Source organism: Neomonachus schauinslandi, chromosome 3, assembly GCF_002201575.2.
Source record: "Neomonachus schauinslandi chromosome 3, ASM220157v2, whole genome shotgun sequence".
Classification (NCBI taxonomy): domain Eukaryota; kingdom Metazoa; phylum Chordata; class Mammalia; order Carnivora; family Phocidae; genus Neomonachus; species Neomonachus schauinslandi.
Window position 1 is genome coordinate 181,632,064 of NC_058405.1, and position 15,347 is coordinate 181,647,410.

Here is a 15,347-nt window from a genome sequence, read left to right on the forward strand (position 1 = left end):
AGTTGTGTTTCCTCTTGAGGGTAAGGGCAGGTTTTGCTTCTGTTTTATTGACAATGCTAAGGAGAGGTCTAGGTGGTGGAAGAGCTATAGGGGGATTGGATGGATGGGAAGGTAAAAATGATGTCGGTCAATTCAGCTCATTCTGACCCAACATAATATTATATACTATTCACTTAAAAAAAAAAAAAGAAAAGAACGGCAGTGACTATTGTGATTTTTAAAATTTGTCTCTGGTTCTGCTCCCTTTTATCTGAAATACAGGGAGCACCAGGAAGCCCAGGTCTGCGAGGGCTCAGAGGTGATCCTGGATTCCATGGATTTCCAGGTGTGAAAGGTACTGTCTTTGTGCACTACCCTTTGGATGCAAAGACAATGATTTTGATTTATATTTTAGGGCATGGAAATGTTTACTGAACAGCTCAAGTCACCACGGACAGCTGGGGTGCAAATAGGACCTCAGTTATGAGTGAAGAAGGAAGACCACCAGCACCCAACCCCAGGGGTCTTAATAATTAAATCCATACCTTAAGAATAGAAACTATAAAAAAAATAGTTTAAAGTGGTTACCTTTGAGAATACTGATGTATGTTGGATTGGGGATGGAGAACTACATCAATATCAATAGTATTGCTTTGAATTTGCTTATTTTAACTTGTGTATGTGTTATAATTTTAAAAAGCTGAAAATCTAAATGAATATTTACTCAACTGTGAATGGGGGAGGGTGAGTAAATTTTTATATGAAGATTTAAATATTTGTTTAGGCACATGTATTAATGTTTTAATTGGAAGAGAACTGTAATTTGGGGGGTAAGTTTAAAATTTTCATGCACATAAATTTAAACTTCAGGTTTCAGAAAATAATTCTCAAGTCTTCCATAAGGATGCTATGACTTTAAATAAGGTTTTGAATATTGTATTTGTTGTCTTCACTGATTAAATCCTCTGGCATTGTTTTTGTCAGCAGGGAATCTATTACCATAGACTATGCAGGTGCTAAATAGTGAATGTGGAGCCAAAGGGAACAAAGCCACATTTTCACAAAGGAAAACGTTTTCCAGGTCCAAGAGAGGACAAGGTATAGAGTTCAAAGAGAGCCTTCTCAATGCTTTCAACTGCTGACTCTTCAAGGAGCAAGTTAGTTAAGAATAAATCAAAGCAATTGATTCTGAGGAGTCCCACTAGACATTGCGGGGAAGGGTGAACACTGGCAGGCAGCCTGAGAAACGTGCCCCACCTGTCACTCCCTACCTCTCAGAACAGAAATATCTAAGATTGGAAAAGATTATATAAAGGCTTGGGGTCCTGGATCCAGATGTGCCTCACATTTCTGCCCTCAGCCAGGAGTCTGCTTCTCCCTCTCCCTCTGCCCCTCCCCCTCCCCCTGTCCTTCTCTCCTCTCAAATAAAGAAAATCTTTTAAAAAAATTATATAAAGGCTTCACTAGAGAAAAACATTCCGGTGAAATATTTAGAGGTATTTAGATGGGAGATTCATAAAATCAGTTCTTTTGAAATATGTCCCATGAAACACCTACAGTTTTTCTTAGATTTCAGAATAACACCATCTATCAGCTGGCACTACTGACAAGTTTGTACTTTATTTGTAAATTTTTAATCCCCAAAAGGAAAAATGGTTAGGCTTCTTCTGATGTATATAAATATGGACATCTTCCTTAAGTTCTGATACCAAGTGGATAGAGTGTAGTTTCCAGTTAACTTTTGGTACTATAATTATTTTATTGTATTTCTTCTTCTTTTTTAAAAATATTTTATTTATTTGAAAGAGAGAGAGCACAAGCAGGGGGAGGGGCGAAGGGAGAGGGAGAGGAAGAAGCAGACTCCCAACTGAATGGGGAGCCTGATGACGCAGGGCTAGGTCCCAGGACCCAGGACCCAGGATCATGACCTGAGCCAAAGTCAGGCACTTAACCGAATGAGTCACCCAGGGACCCCTTGTACTTCTTCTGTGAATACCATATTTAGTATTAAAGTCTTTCTAAGTGATCAGATGTAATAGCTACAATATTTCAAGATTTTTAAAAAGAGAGTATTTCTCCAAATCAGTGATTCTTGGTAAACTTTTATTCCTGTCAAAGACTATTTGGGAGAGAAATCGTACCATTTGGAAAGTTTACATGAAAGCAGATATTCTATATGTGTTCATGAGAGTTCCTAACATAACAGGCTCTTAGTAAATCTAGAGTAATAAGCCAAGAAAACAGATGACTATAACAATCGACATAAGCACTAAAAGAGGTTTTAATGTCACTTCATACTCTAAGTCAAATATTAAATTGAATTGGTTTCTGGACTTAAAAAGTGAACTCTTAGGAATTCTTCTCCTTCTATACTAAACTACAAGATCTTAATGCCAACTTCTAGAGTATATTGTTTAATAGACATTAAACATGACCAATGGAGTCCAAATAAAATGCCAAAAGTTGTAGCCATTATCACAGTGCCCAGCACCTCTAGTCCTAACTTCCAGTGTCTATTCTTCCGGTTGATCATAAACCTGAAGAGCTAGGGAACCCATTGTTCTAAATGAAATCAAATCACCTTTTTTTTTTTTTTTTTTTAAGGGGAGAAGGGTAATCCAGGATTTCTAGGACCAGCTGGACCTCCAGGGCAAATTGGGCCAAAAGGACCACCCGGTAAATATTATTTCCTTAGTGTTGCTCTTCATGAAGAAAAGGTAACTCATCAGTGAAGTCATCATTCTCTTATGTTCATATCAATAGGTGTACGTGGAGACCCTGGCACCGTCAAGATCATCTCCCTTCCAGGAAGCCCAGGGCCACCTGGCCGTGCTGGAGGACCAGGAATGCAAGGAGAACCTGGGCCACCGGGGCCACCAGGAATTCTAGGTGTGGCACTGGCAGCATTGACATGGATTACTAGGAAGGGGTCAAACTAAAATACCTGCAAAGTGCTTTGGATGCAAGCGATACAACTTCACAGAAAATGTTACACGTTACAGTGTTTTTTACAATCAGTTTTAGGATTGAACTTACTTTACTCTTGACCAGCAGATAAAAGATCTTTTGAATCTACTGAAAACTGTTGCGTATAGTATAAGCTTGAGGAAATAGACTTTAGGGCACTTACAGGTGTTTTTTATTAAGCTCAAGTATTATGTCTGTCTTCTCTGACACTCTCAGTCTTAGAGCTCTATTTCAAAATGATTGCCTGAATAAACCTGAGTTCTGTGTATGTACACTTTTCTCACACTTTGTACAGCACTTGGAAGAGCAGTAAATGTAAATGTATGCTTAATCTTATGAAATCTTTTCCAAGTATTGGTTTATGGAAACTGAACTAACCCCCTGTTTGGGGTTAGCACACTGTAATAGCCTTCTGAGCAGAATGGTTATGTTTAAGTTTGCCTGAATTACCTGGGATATAAGAGAGATATTACTTTGATCAGTACAAGGGCATAGCAAATTCTGGAACAGCGTCAATCAAAATGGCAGCACAATTCTAAACTGCTGTTATTTCGTATGTTCCTAGTTTGTTTTTGAGGGTATAACAAGCTGGATGACCAACTGTCCCAGTTTGTCCGCAGCTCAGTTTGTAAGACTTTCATTGCGGAAACTGGGGAAGCCCCAGGGAAACTGGGATGGTTGGCTACCCTACGTTTTATCCTGTATGAACCATTCAACACAGTGTAGTTTTTTTGCCTAGGACCCTGTGGGCCAAGAGGTAAACCAGGCAAGGATGGAATACCAGGAACTCCTGGGCCAATTGGAGAAAAAGGAAACAAAGGTTGTAAAGGAGAGCAAGGTAAATATACAGCTGGTTTGTTCTCTTCACTGAATGAATGCTGTTTCAATATACAGAGAAGTCTTGTTTGAATACATGACTCTAAGAGTCATCCAGGTCTTTCAGTTTGTGTTGTTCACATTGAAAGCCAGGAACAAAATGTTCATTTGGAAGAAGATGAAACACGAAGAGTTACTGGAATACACCATTCTTCCTATCTCTTATCTGGGCACATGTACTCCAAATTTTTAGCCTAGGGACAAGTAGACCTAATAAAGCATGAATCTATTTTTGGAAGGGTCAGTACTGTTTTTAATTATTTATAGGAGTACTTATTTAATAATATCTACTTATAGGAGTGGCACATAAGTACATAGTTCGAAAAAATATTGTCTTGATGTGAATAGAAGAGCAACTTTGTATCTTTATCTAGGAAAGCCATCTTTCAACTATGCTATGCCATTTGTGAATACTGAATGACTGAACAGCTCATGTGTTACTCTGAAAAAGGTCCTCTTGAATATTTTAGGGTGGAGGTAAGGGTGCTGAACTTCGGGGGCAAATATGTGGGGCCTGCTGGGAACAGGATGCCAAAAATGACAAATATGTCTAGAAGGCTATGGTCGAAGGCCATTTTTGCTGGCTATACACAGGGTCTCCAGAACCAGAGGAAGCACACAGCTCTTCTTAAAATTGAAGGTGTTTATGCTGGAGATGAAACTAAATTCTATTTAGGCAAGAGATGTGCTTGCTTATGTGTACAAAGCAAAGAACAACACAGTGACCTGGTGGCAAACTGAACAAAGCCAGAGTAACCTGGGGAAAAGTAACTCATGCTCCCGCTTCTGCCAAATTCCAAAGCAACCTTCCTGCTAAAGCCACTGACCACAGAATCCGTGTGATGCTGTACCCCCCAAGGATTTAACTTACTGAAAAATAAATAAAGGTGTAGATCTGCTCTCCTGTAAAAAAAAAATTTAGTCTGAACATAAGTTATATATGTCAATTTGATATACCTGGATCAAAATCTACCTTCTGCAGAAGTTTCAAAAGCACTTTCTAGAAAATACCCACATATCCAAAACTTATTTTTTAGAAATGCTGATTTTGTTAAATAAAAAAAATTCTAAATGCAATTTTCCAATTTATTGACATATGACCAGATCCACTATAATAAAACTGTAAAGACTAGAGACTTAAATCTTTAAAAATTCAAATATAATGCTAATAATATTAATTATGATATTAATTGCATAATCACTCATGATTTAGTATTGTCATGAGTGCACTTTAGAGCACGCTTAATCATTCAACTTTCCTTAAAATGTGTCTTCCAAAGTGGGAAAATGTAAAGCTTTTATTAGTAATTCTACTAATTAATTCTACTAATTAAAAACTTTATTGACCAAGTTTCAGAATGGGGCCCTCGCGAGAGTGAGGGTCCTACAATACAAATTGTGTTGAGAATCATTCGCAAGTAGACAGAATTAGTCCTGATGCCACAAATGCCTCACCTGGCCTCTCTCAGAAATGCAGAAGATCCTTGATCATGCATACCTGCATGGCAGCTCACCTCCAGGTCCTGTCCTGCTCCTCTAATCACAATTCCTGTGCAGAGATCTGGAGGCATCTTTTGCTTGTGGCCAGTTACAGCCCCCTGGGAATGAGGGTAGATGTGGGGAAAAGTGAAGAAGGTGCATCTTCTCTATCTGATATTAAAAACATACAATTTTGGATGACTCAAGTAAGACATGAGACTTTGGTGAATTTAGGTATGACCTAATTTTTAATTTCAAAGAATAAGCCAAGACCCCGGAAAAGATAGGAATGATGGGTAGACGGAAAAATATAGAATCTTGGGGCTTTAACAAATCCTGGGAAAAGGCACTGACTTATGAGGCAAGACTACACAGGGGCACTGCCTGACTCCAAGGCCTGGCTGTTTGTGGGAAACAATAACACCTCCCTTGACTCGTGGGCCCCAAATCCAACAGTCTCTACCCTCTTGCATTTCTTTAGGAACCGAGGTGGGTTGGGTGGAGCTTGGGGTGCACTGTTAGTGGAAATGGGTTAGGGTCCAAAGGGGGACGGAAGCCAGTGCCGGTATCATAAATAATAGCTATCTGATGAATAAAAGGAGAGGAAAGAACAGGAGGATGGAGAGAAAGGAGAGCTCTCTGATCCTTATTTAGAAAGTGACAAACATGTATTTGCCTACTCTAATGCAGAGGAAAAAAAGTATAAAAACCACTTACTTTGCCCTAAACTCATATAGATAAAAGAAAGTAACTTTTAACAGTAAAAAAAAAAAAGTATTTTCTGTTCCTATTTGCCTTACTAATTGAGTAAAAACTTTCTCGAAGTTTACACCTTTAAAAAGAACTTCCGGTGTTTTCCATGAGTGTTTACTGACTTTAGCAAAAGCACATGTAATTTTTTATTATCCACTTGAATAGACAAATAGGTATTTGACTTAGTCACCCACGTCGTAGGATGCATTCACTCGTACATAAAAAATGTACATAAGACCTACTAGATGCAGGCCACTGTGCTAGGTACCACAGAAGGAAAAGAGAAAGAAGACCTGATCTCAAAAATTCATCATACAATATACACAGATATTTATAAGAAGAGGCATTGTGCGATAAACTAGTCAACATTCAATATTGTTTGGCCATTTTGTAAGCCACTCTCCTTTAGGACCCCTTAAAGTGGGGCTCCACAAATATACATAAACATTGAAATTAGTACTTTGGGAAAATGAGTTTGAGGTTTTGTTTGTATCACAACACGTACAATGTGTTTTTTAAAGGACCACCTGGATCAGATGGACTCCCAGGCTTGAAGGGGAAACCTGGACACATTGGACCACGTGTAACTGCGACAATGATGAGAGGCTTTATCTTCACCAGGCATAGTCAGACCACAGCGATTCCCTCCTGTCCAGAAGGGACAGAGCCACTCTATAGCGGGTTTTCTCTTCTTTTTGTACAAGGAAATGAACAAGCCCATGGACAAGACCTGGGTAATGTCCCAGTCCTACTTTTCAGTCATTTTGTTCCACATACTGATTGTCAACTTTTATAGCATGGGGGTACTTCTCTCTGAAGTGTGAACAAGACTGAGTACCTTACAGCACTTTTTAAAGAGAGTAAATAAAACAACATTGGCCTAATGTCTAATTTTCATTCTGGAATGTACAGCTCTGGAAGGAGCCTAGCTAATGAATGTCAGTCTAGCTCATCCTCTTCAATGCAAACAATTTTCAATCACTTAAATCATCTGTTTGCTTTTTAATCTTAAAAGCAGCATCTTTTCTGAAGCTTAGTTATTAGCTCTTATATATATATATATATATGAAGAACTGGGAATACTTTGAAACAAAGACATTTTCCCAACTGACCTCGACTAGTCCGCAAGTGCTAAACTGATTAGAAAAGGTCACCCGGAGTATTAAGGGGGTGGGAGGAGAAGGAGAATTTGTTTGCTTTTATTGGATCTTTGATTTCTATCATCATAAAAACTTTTTAATAACACATTCTGCAAATAACTTTTGGGTTGTCTTATTCTTGCCATAGGTTGTTTTAATTAGCCTCTACCTAGTAATGATGCTCAAAATAATTTTAACTTACTGAAAGTGATACTCAGTCTGATGTTTCATTAGGAACTCTTGGCAGCTGTCTGCAGCGGTTTACCACAATGCCATTCTTGTTCTGTAACATCAATGATGTATGTAATTTTGCATCTCGAAATGATTATTCATACTGGCTGTCAACTCCAGCTCTGATGCCGATGGACATGGCTCCAATTACTGGCAGGGCCCTGGAGCCTTATATTAGCAGGTAAAGATCTAATCCCTTAGTTTTGTGATGGGACCAGGTGAATCATTTCATTTGTAACGGAACATAAGGCAGCACATCACGGTGCAGAAAGTGGCGATGCTGCCATATTCTTTTTTTTTTTTTAAGATTTTATTTATTTATTTGAGAGAGAGAGAGAGAGAGAGAGAGTGTGAGTGGGGGAGGGGCAGAGGGAGAGAGAAAAATTGCATGCTGAGCTCGGACCCTGACGCGGGGCTCGATCTCCCAACCCTGAGATCATGAACTGAGCCAAAACCAAGAGTCAGACACTTAACCAGCTGAGCCACCCAGATGCCCCAGCTGCCATATTCTGTATTTCACGTTACAGATGCACTGTCTGTGAAGGTCCTACGAATGCAATAGCCATTCACAGCCAAACCACTGACATTCCCTCATGTCCCAATGGCTGGATTTCTCTCTGGAAAGGATTTTCGTTTATCATGGTAAGGAGGAAAGGAACAGCAAATTCACAGTAAAGATTACCCTTAGAACCTTACATTGGACTGGGTGAAATGTGGCCTCCAAGAATGATGCTGCCTGACATTAATGTGCACAATATTCCATGGACATTTGCTTTAAAATCTGGAAATATACTCTTTTTAAGTAAGTTGGTTTTTTGTAAATAATGGAGCATTTAAAAAAAATGACTCTACCCACAAATTCTAAATAAGACATTTAGGTGATGAGTAATGCCATATTAGTAATAGAATGCCTTTTTTTTTTTTTTAATGCGGCAGCTGCTTTATATAGATGTTCCATAACTCTTATGGAAGAGTTATGGTTGTTCCATAACTCTTATGGAAGCCCTGGAGGTAGTTCCTGTCTTCTACAGTTTCATAAATAAAAATGAAGACCCCAGGGTCTCACAACTAGGAAGTGGTAAAGCTAGGGTTTGAACCTGAGTCTGTCTGCTCCAAACTCTTTTTGCCTTACACTATGCCCCTTTGACATTCATATGAAGATGGGGGCTAAGAGAAAAAGCCTTTTAAAGAAAGATGCCCCAGATGTTAAGTGCTAAATGAAAAAATCTATGGACTGACCATCAATGATTCTGATAGCCACACATATGTGGTTGGTGGTTATTCATATTTTGTATAGCATCAGTTATGACACATTATTCCCCCTTCTTTACTCACAGACATCCATTCATTCAACCATTAATTCAACAAGTATTTATTGAACACCTACCATGTGCCATGACTGTTCTAAGCACTAAGAAGAACACCAACAATGAACCAAAGTTCCTGCTGGTCATGGAATTTATATCTTAGTGGTGAAGGTAGACAACAAGCAAGAAGACAAAATAACCATAATGGTAATGAATTCAGATGGTGATCGGTACTCTGAAGGAAACAGGAGACTGTGAAAGGGACAAGGTCAAGGAAAGCCTCCTAGAGGTTATATTTAAGCAGACCCCTGAACTATGAGAACGAGCTAGCTGACTGAGGAAAAGGAGCATTTCAGGCAGAAGAAATAGCTTTTCCTTTCTTTTTGATGACTAATCCTCAACTTGGAAAGTACCTGGAGTATTAGCAGATCTGGGTAAAGAAGCATAAGAAGTTTATTTCATACTATTTTTTTTCTTACTATTACAAGAAAAAAAAAAAAGTAGAGCACTGAAAATTTGAACACCATGCACAGAATTCTTATCCAGATATTTTTATCGTGATAGTTCACAAGTGCGGGTTCTGAGGGCGCTGGGCAAGCACTGGCCTCCCCTGGCTCCTGCCTGGAAGAATTCCGAGCCAGTCCATTTATAGAATGTCATGGAAGAGGAGTGTGCAACTACTATTCAAATTCCTACAGTTTCTGGTTGGCTTCATTAAACCCCCAAAGAATGTTCAGGTAACTATTCAAAGGCAAGTTTAATCTGATGACTCAGTTGCAGAACTATTCAGAGGTTGCCATGTTAGATTTTCATTACCTGTGTGTTGATGAACGCACATTTAAAAGAGCTCCCCGTGCCAACAAAACCCTGTTTACAAGTGTTCTACAGTCAACAAGTAGCCATGGGTTTGTACTACTACACCAATAAAGAGCCAAAAATGTGATTTTTGCCACCCACCAAATATATTTAACATTTGTATATGAACTTAGAGCAAGTTACTGAATGAAACCACGAAATGATCTGCTGCTCTTAATTTACTGTACAGCAAGACTTGTGAGTAATACAGACTATTTAAAGGGTAAGGGTGGTTTTTATTACAAAATAGAGAATCTGCAAGTTTGCATCACAGCCTATGTTTTCCTCACTGCTGCTGAAATACAACTAAATTATAAAATGTTGACATATATACCTTTCAGAAATATGCCTCCTATAATAAAGTTTAGATGAGCTACAATATTTTTTAAGATTTTATTAATTTATTTCAGAGAGAGAGAAAGAGCACAAGCAGGGGGAGGGGCAGAGGGAGAAGTAGACTCCCCACTAAGCAGGGAGCCCCATGTGGGTGGGGCTCAATCCCAGGACCCTGTGATCATGACCAGAGCCGAAGGCAGAGGCTTAACCGACTGAGCCACCCAGGTGCCCCGTAGATGAGCTACAATATTTATTAATAAATCTCAAACCCAGCAAGTATTCCCTCTTTATCCATACATTGATGAGATTTTTTTGTTTGCGTTTTTGCTTTTATTTCAGAAAACCTATTCCATCAACTGTGAAAGCTGGGGAGTTAGAAAAGATAATAAGTCGCTGTCGGGTGTGCATGAAGAGAAGACAATGAAGAAATCAAAAGAAAAACAGAACTGTTATTTTTCATCCTAAATAACCAAGTAATGATGCAGAATATACATTTATTTAGGTATTTTTCTCTAACCAAACAATATGGTTCTGTGATGACTTGGTACAAAGTTTCTATTTGTTTCCCCACACAACAAAGCATTTCTTTTAAGTCAGTTCTGCCATCCTGGTATCTAAATCTGTGCTCTTGTGAAGTTTCCTAGGGCAAGGCAGGAGACTTTTCAAAAAATACCATTGAAATCCTATGCCACTTGTATCCATTGCATGATCTCAATGGCAATTGTATAAAGTCTCATGCTACAAGTTAAGAGCTATTTGGTCACTGGATGCCCAAGATTTGCCCCTTCTATTCCAGTCTTTGAAACTCAGAGAGGCTAAATGGGTTTTAGATTGTGCCACCACCCCCTTTAGCCCCTGAGACTGGATGGAGACGGGGTCAGGTGGAGTAATGGCGCCTCGTTAACTGGACTGGACTTTCAGACCTGTTCAGTAAACTAAAGCCTGAGGAAACCAGAACTGAACTAAGGTTCATGGTTATTCTAGGGCTCTTTCAGGTGTACCCAAGACTAAGGCCAAGAGAGGGTTTCCCTGAATGGTTTTGTTCATATTTTTAGAAAGATTTTTTGTTTGTCCATTGAATTCATTTCACCGCAGCAATGTAACCTGCTTGCATTCAAATTTTTACCCTTAGTTAAAAAAAAATAAATAAAAAAAATTTTTACCCTTAGTGAATTAATTTTAATAGGATGATGTTACACACACACTCTGAAATGTATCTTTTTTTTTTTACCAGTTCACCTACCCAAATAACAAGGATACTACTTATTAGATATGTACTTTATCCCCATCCCTATAAATGTTGAGAAAACTTAAGACATTTGCTGGCTAATCAGGCTCAAAATATTTTTCCTTTGTTGTGATCCATTCATATTCCGTGTAACATGGATATTTCCAGATTTATTCCCTGACTACTTCTCTAATTCTTTTGTAAAAAATTATGTGTTTTATATTACATAGTCTCACCAACCATGTTGAAAGAGTCCTGTAAAAATCTTAATGCACAAATTGTATAGCTTTGCAGATATAAGACTTAAGACTTGCTTTTCAGTGTGTTGATACATTCCCAAGGTTACTTAATTCACCTGAACAAACATTTCATTTAGCACCAAGCCATGCCCCAGGCACTGTGCTAAATTACAGATAGGAAGAGGGAGAAAAAGAGACTAATGTTTCTGATCTGATATCCCAGAAAAGGTAACTAACTTACTGTTGCTGTTAAGACTCCCACATTATCTGAGCTGGCTTTTCCCCCACTTTTCTTCCTTTGTCACTGTTCTTATATTCCATCATCATCGTTCAGTAGGCCTCAATAAAGGTTTACAAAAAGATCTCTGCCCAGGGAAAGCCCAGGACATCTAGCTTCTCTTAGGCATCAGAGAAGCCAAAGTAGGAACAACGTTAAGAAAACATAGATCTGCAAGACACTAAGAACCACTTGAACTTGATGGTAGCACTATTTGATGGATCTCAGAGGCCAGGTATCCTGAGGCAAAGCTCTGAAGATGCTTCCTGATCCACCCAGGTGGCGTTGGTGGTGCTGATATTTAAATTCAGGTTATTGCTTCAGTCTCAGTTGCTCTGTAAATGAAGGTGAAGGTGGGACCCCAGAGGACAGCACAGACTGTGACCTCGGTTCCCACCCTTCACTGCTCAGGTGACTGCTCTCAAGCCATTTTTACATTTAAACATTATAAAGGGCATTCTACTTAGCTTATTTACTTAGACTCACCTGATACTAAGACTTTTTTGCTCTAAAAATGTCCTCCTGTCCCAGTTGTTCCATAATGGCATATAGGGGCTAACTGATGGCCACAAACCCTCTATAGGACAATAGTTCTCAAAGTGTGGTCCCTGGACCAGCTGCATCAGCAGCCTCTGGGAACTTGCTACAAATGCAAATTTTAGGGCTGACCTCAGACCTACAGATTCAGAAACTCTAGGGGTAAAGCCCAGAAATCTGCATTTTCACAAGCCCTCCACGTCATTTCCGACACACTCAAAATTAAGAACAAAGTGCTGTAGGTAAACAGCCAAGAAACTATTCTACAGGCAGTTACGAGGTACAGCTGGCCATAACTACTCCATCTGTGCCTCACTTTAAAGTCCAAAATCACAAACAATCCTAAGATCGTCTAATTTTACTAATATGTAAAAGCCCTAGATTGGTGCTAATGCCTAATTACTGGCCTCTGCTTATCCAAGCCTCTGTGTTCTCTTGCCCTCTTAGCAGTGTTTAACTTCTGAGGAAGCCAGGTGATGCTAAAGCCTTACATTCCAGTGAAGCCATATTAACAGTTGCTCAGTAATACCTTTGAGACTGAGCCTTAAAACACAGCTCTCATGCATTACTTTCCAGATGCCTATGAGTAGCTTACAATGTTATGAAGACTTAACTTTGTAGATAAAATGTAAATAACTTGTTTCTTTTCTAAATGGGGCTTCAACTTTTGAATTTCACAGTGTACTAAAATAATGGATTTCTCAGCAGTCTCTCTTTTTGCAAGGTAAACATTATTAACTTATTTATAAAAGTATTACAATAATGCTGAATTTGAATTTTATTGCTAATTTAACTTACAAAGACTTACTATGCAGCAAATGTAACTTACTGCAACTAAACTTAATTTAATGTTTACTCTATAACCAAATGAAATATATTTAAAATATATTGAATATTTTATATTATATCCTGTCAACATTACAATATTGTAATGGACTAATATTTCTGTAATTATAGCTAAAATTATTTTATTGTATTGTCTAAAAATAAAATTGAAAAAATTATTTCTGGTCTTATTTTTTCAAAGTAGAAATAATTTTTTTGAATTGTAAAAATAAATGTTCACTGTAAAAACAACAGACAATACAAAAGTTATGAAGAATATAAAAATTGCCATGATCTAACCAGTCACCCTCACCCAAAATAATTAAGGTATATGCCCTTCCAGAGTTTTTCCCTATAAATATGTTTTTGAACAAAAATAGAATAAAAACATGCTGGTTGTAACCAGTTTTTTTTTAACTTAATACTCTATGGATATTTTTTCACATCAATAGACAAGAACTAATCATTATTTACACCATAGTCCACTGCATGGATTTACAACATAAGTCAATGAATCCCCCAATTGATGGACACTTAATTTAGTTTTATTATGGAAATACTGTACACATTTAACATTTTCCAGTTATTTCCTCAGGATCAATCTCTAGAAGAAAAATTATAGAATCAAAGGACTCACAGGATCTTAGGTCTTTGGTATACATATAAAAATATTCTCCAGGGGCGCCTGGGTGGCTCAGTCGTTAAGTGGCTGCCTTCAGCTCAGGTCATGATCCCAGGGTCCTGGGATCAAGCCCCGCATTGGGCTTCCTGCTGGGCGGGAAGCCTGCTTCTCCCTCACCCACTCTCCCTGCTTATGTTCCCTCTCTCACTGTGTCTCTATCAAATAAATAAATAAAACCTTAAAAAAACAAAAAGTGTTCTCCAGGAAGGTTAGAATTTCCAGTTATATCAACAATGTAAACACCCATCTCCATATGCTTTTACCAGTTCTGGATATAGCTGTTCTTTTACAATTTTGCCTATCCCATTTTAATTTACATTCTGCTCACTACCAGTGATGCTGCATATTTATCACTTAATTAGTATTTGCTCTTTTAATTAACTAGTATTTGCTTTTTTATTTTTATTTGTATTTGCTTATTTTGTATTAGTGCCTGTTTTTTGTTTTCCTTTGGAGGGCGTAATCACATCTTTGCTCATTTTCTATTAGGGTATTTAAGAAATTTTTACAAATCAGTAAGAAAACATATAGATTACAGAAATTATGGGTCATACATTTTGATAAATGTTTCCCATTTATAATATGAATATTCCTCATTCAAGGAAAAATATTCATAAAATTTTAAATGTAGAAAAATGGTAAAGAGGAATGCTTTTAATATACAAAATAAGAAATTTTGTAAGTAAGGAACTTTCAGGCTGTGTTAAATGCCAATCAAGATTATCAAAGGAAGAAACTGAACAGTGATCTTGGGTAATAGTTCTAAGAAGACAAAGAAGATTGTTGCTCAAATATATTAGAAATATTTTAATAATTGGGCCAAAAAATCTACATTGAAAACATTTTGAGCCAAAAAAATGTGTTAATACCTTTAAATGAACATATTTTTACCGCTGGCAAGTAGAGGGATGAACATTGTATTTGTGATCTCTCTCTCTCTACTTGCAAGTGTGTTTGGAAGGAAAAATTGTGATCAGTCTCTAATGGATTCTTAGCAACCTACTGATGGGGGACTTGCAGAGCCCTAACACTGCCTAGTTCACCTCATCCTATTTCCAGCTCTGCCTACTGGAAACTGAGAAACAACCAAACACAGAGGAAAAAGTAACTGATTTTGAATAACCAGGCTAAATCTAAACATCCAGATAAAATATGACCCTCTCCAGGTGTTTGTAGACTCTATAGTTTTTCTAAAAATGCTGACATTGCTCAAAACCTTTTTAAACTACTGCTTTGGAATTGGGTTTATCAGCCAAACCAGGAAGTAGGTCTCATCACTTTATACGCAAGACCTACAGCATGCTCAAGATATTTCGCTCCACAGAAGACATCCAGATGAGTGAGACATAGACCTTGGTCTCAAACATAGAACTTAATCTGGTGACTGAAAATAAGGCAAATACATAGATTAATTATAACACTGGACAGAATAAGTGCCATAAGAGATGACAAATAGTGATTCAAAAGTTGGAGGCCTCAGGAAATAATTATGGAAGAAGAAATTTTTAGGTGGTCCTTTTAGGGCAGTTAGGATTTCAAGAAGCAGGAGGAGGCCAGAAGCAGGATGGCATTCCAGGTAGCAGGAATATTATGGATAAGGGTAAGTAGTTAGGAAAGCACGAAGCAATCTCAGAGAA

The 15,347-nt window shown here is 38.0% G+C and overlaps 1 protein-coding gene across 1 annotated transcript in view; it reads left to right on the forward strand.

The window, feature by feature from the left end:
• The window catches only part of COL4A3 (collagen type IV alpha 3 chain), a 128,749-nt gene extending 118,350 nt beyond the window's left edge, over nt 1-10,399 (forward strand). Inside the window, exons 44-52 of the mRNA XM_021682956.1 lie at nt 262-334; nt 2,584-2,655; nt 2,743-2,868; nt 3,686-3,784; nt 6,576-6,788; nt 7,428-7,605; nt 7,952-8,066; nt 9,296-9,468; nt 10,262-10,399. Of these exons, the coding sequence (XP_021538631.1) occupies nt 262-334; nt 2,584-2,655; nt 2,743-2,868; nt 3,686-3,784; nt 6,576-6,788; nt 7,428-7,605; nt 7,952-8,066; nt 9,296-9,468; nt 10,262-10,346 (1,134 nt within the window). The 3' untranslated portion in view covers nt 10,347-10,399. The remainder of the gene's footprint in view (nt 1-261; nt 335-2,583; nt 2,656-2,742; nt 2,869-3,685; nt 3,785-6,575; nt 6,789-7,427; nt 7,606-7,951; nt 8,067-9,295; nt 9,469-10,261) is intronic.
• Nucleotides 10,400-15,347: the final 4,948 nt, after the last annotated feature.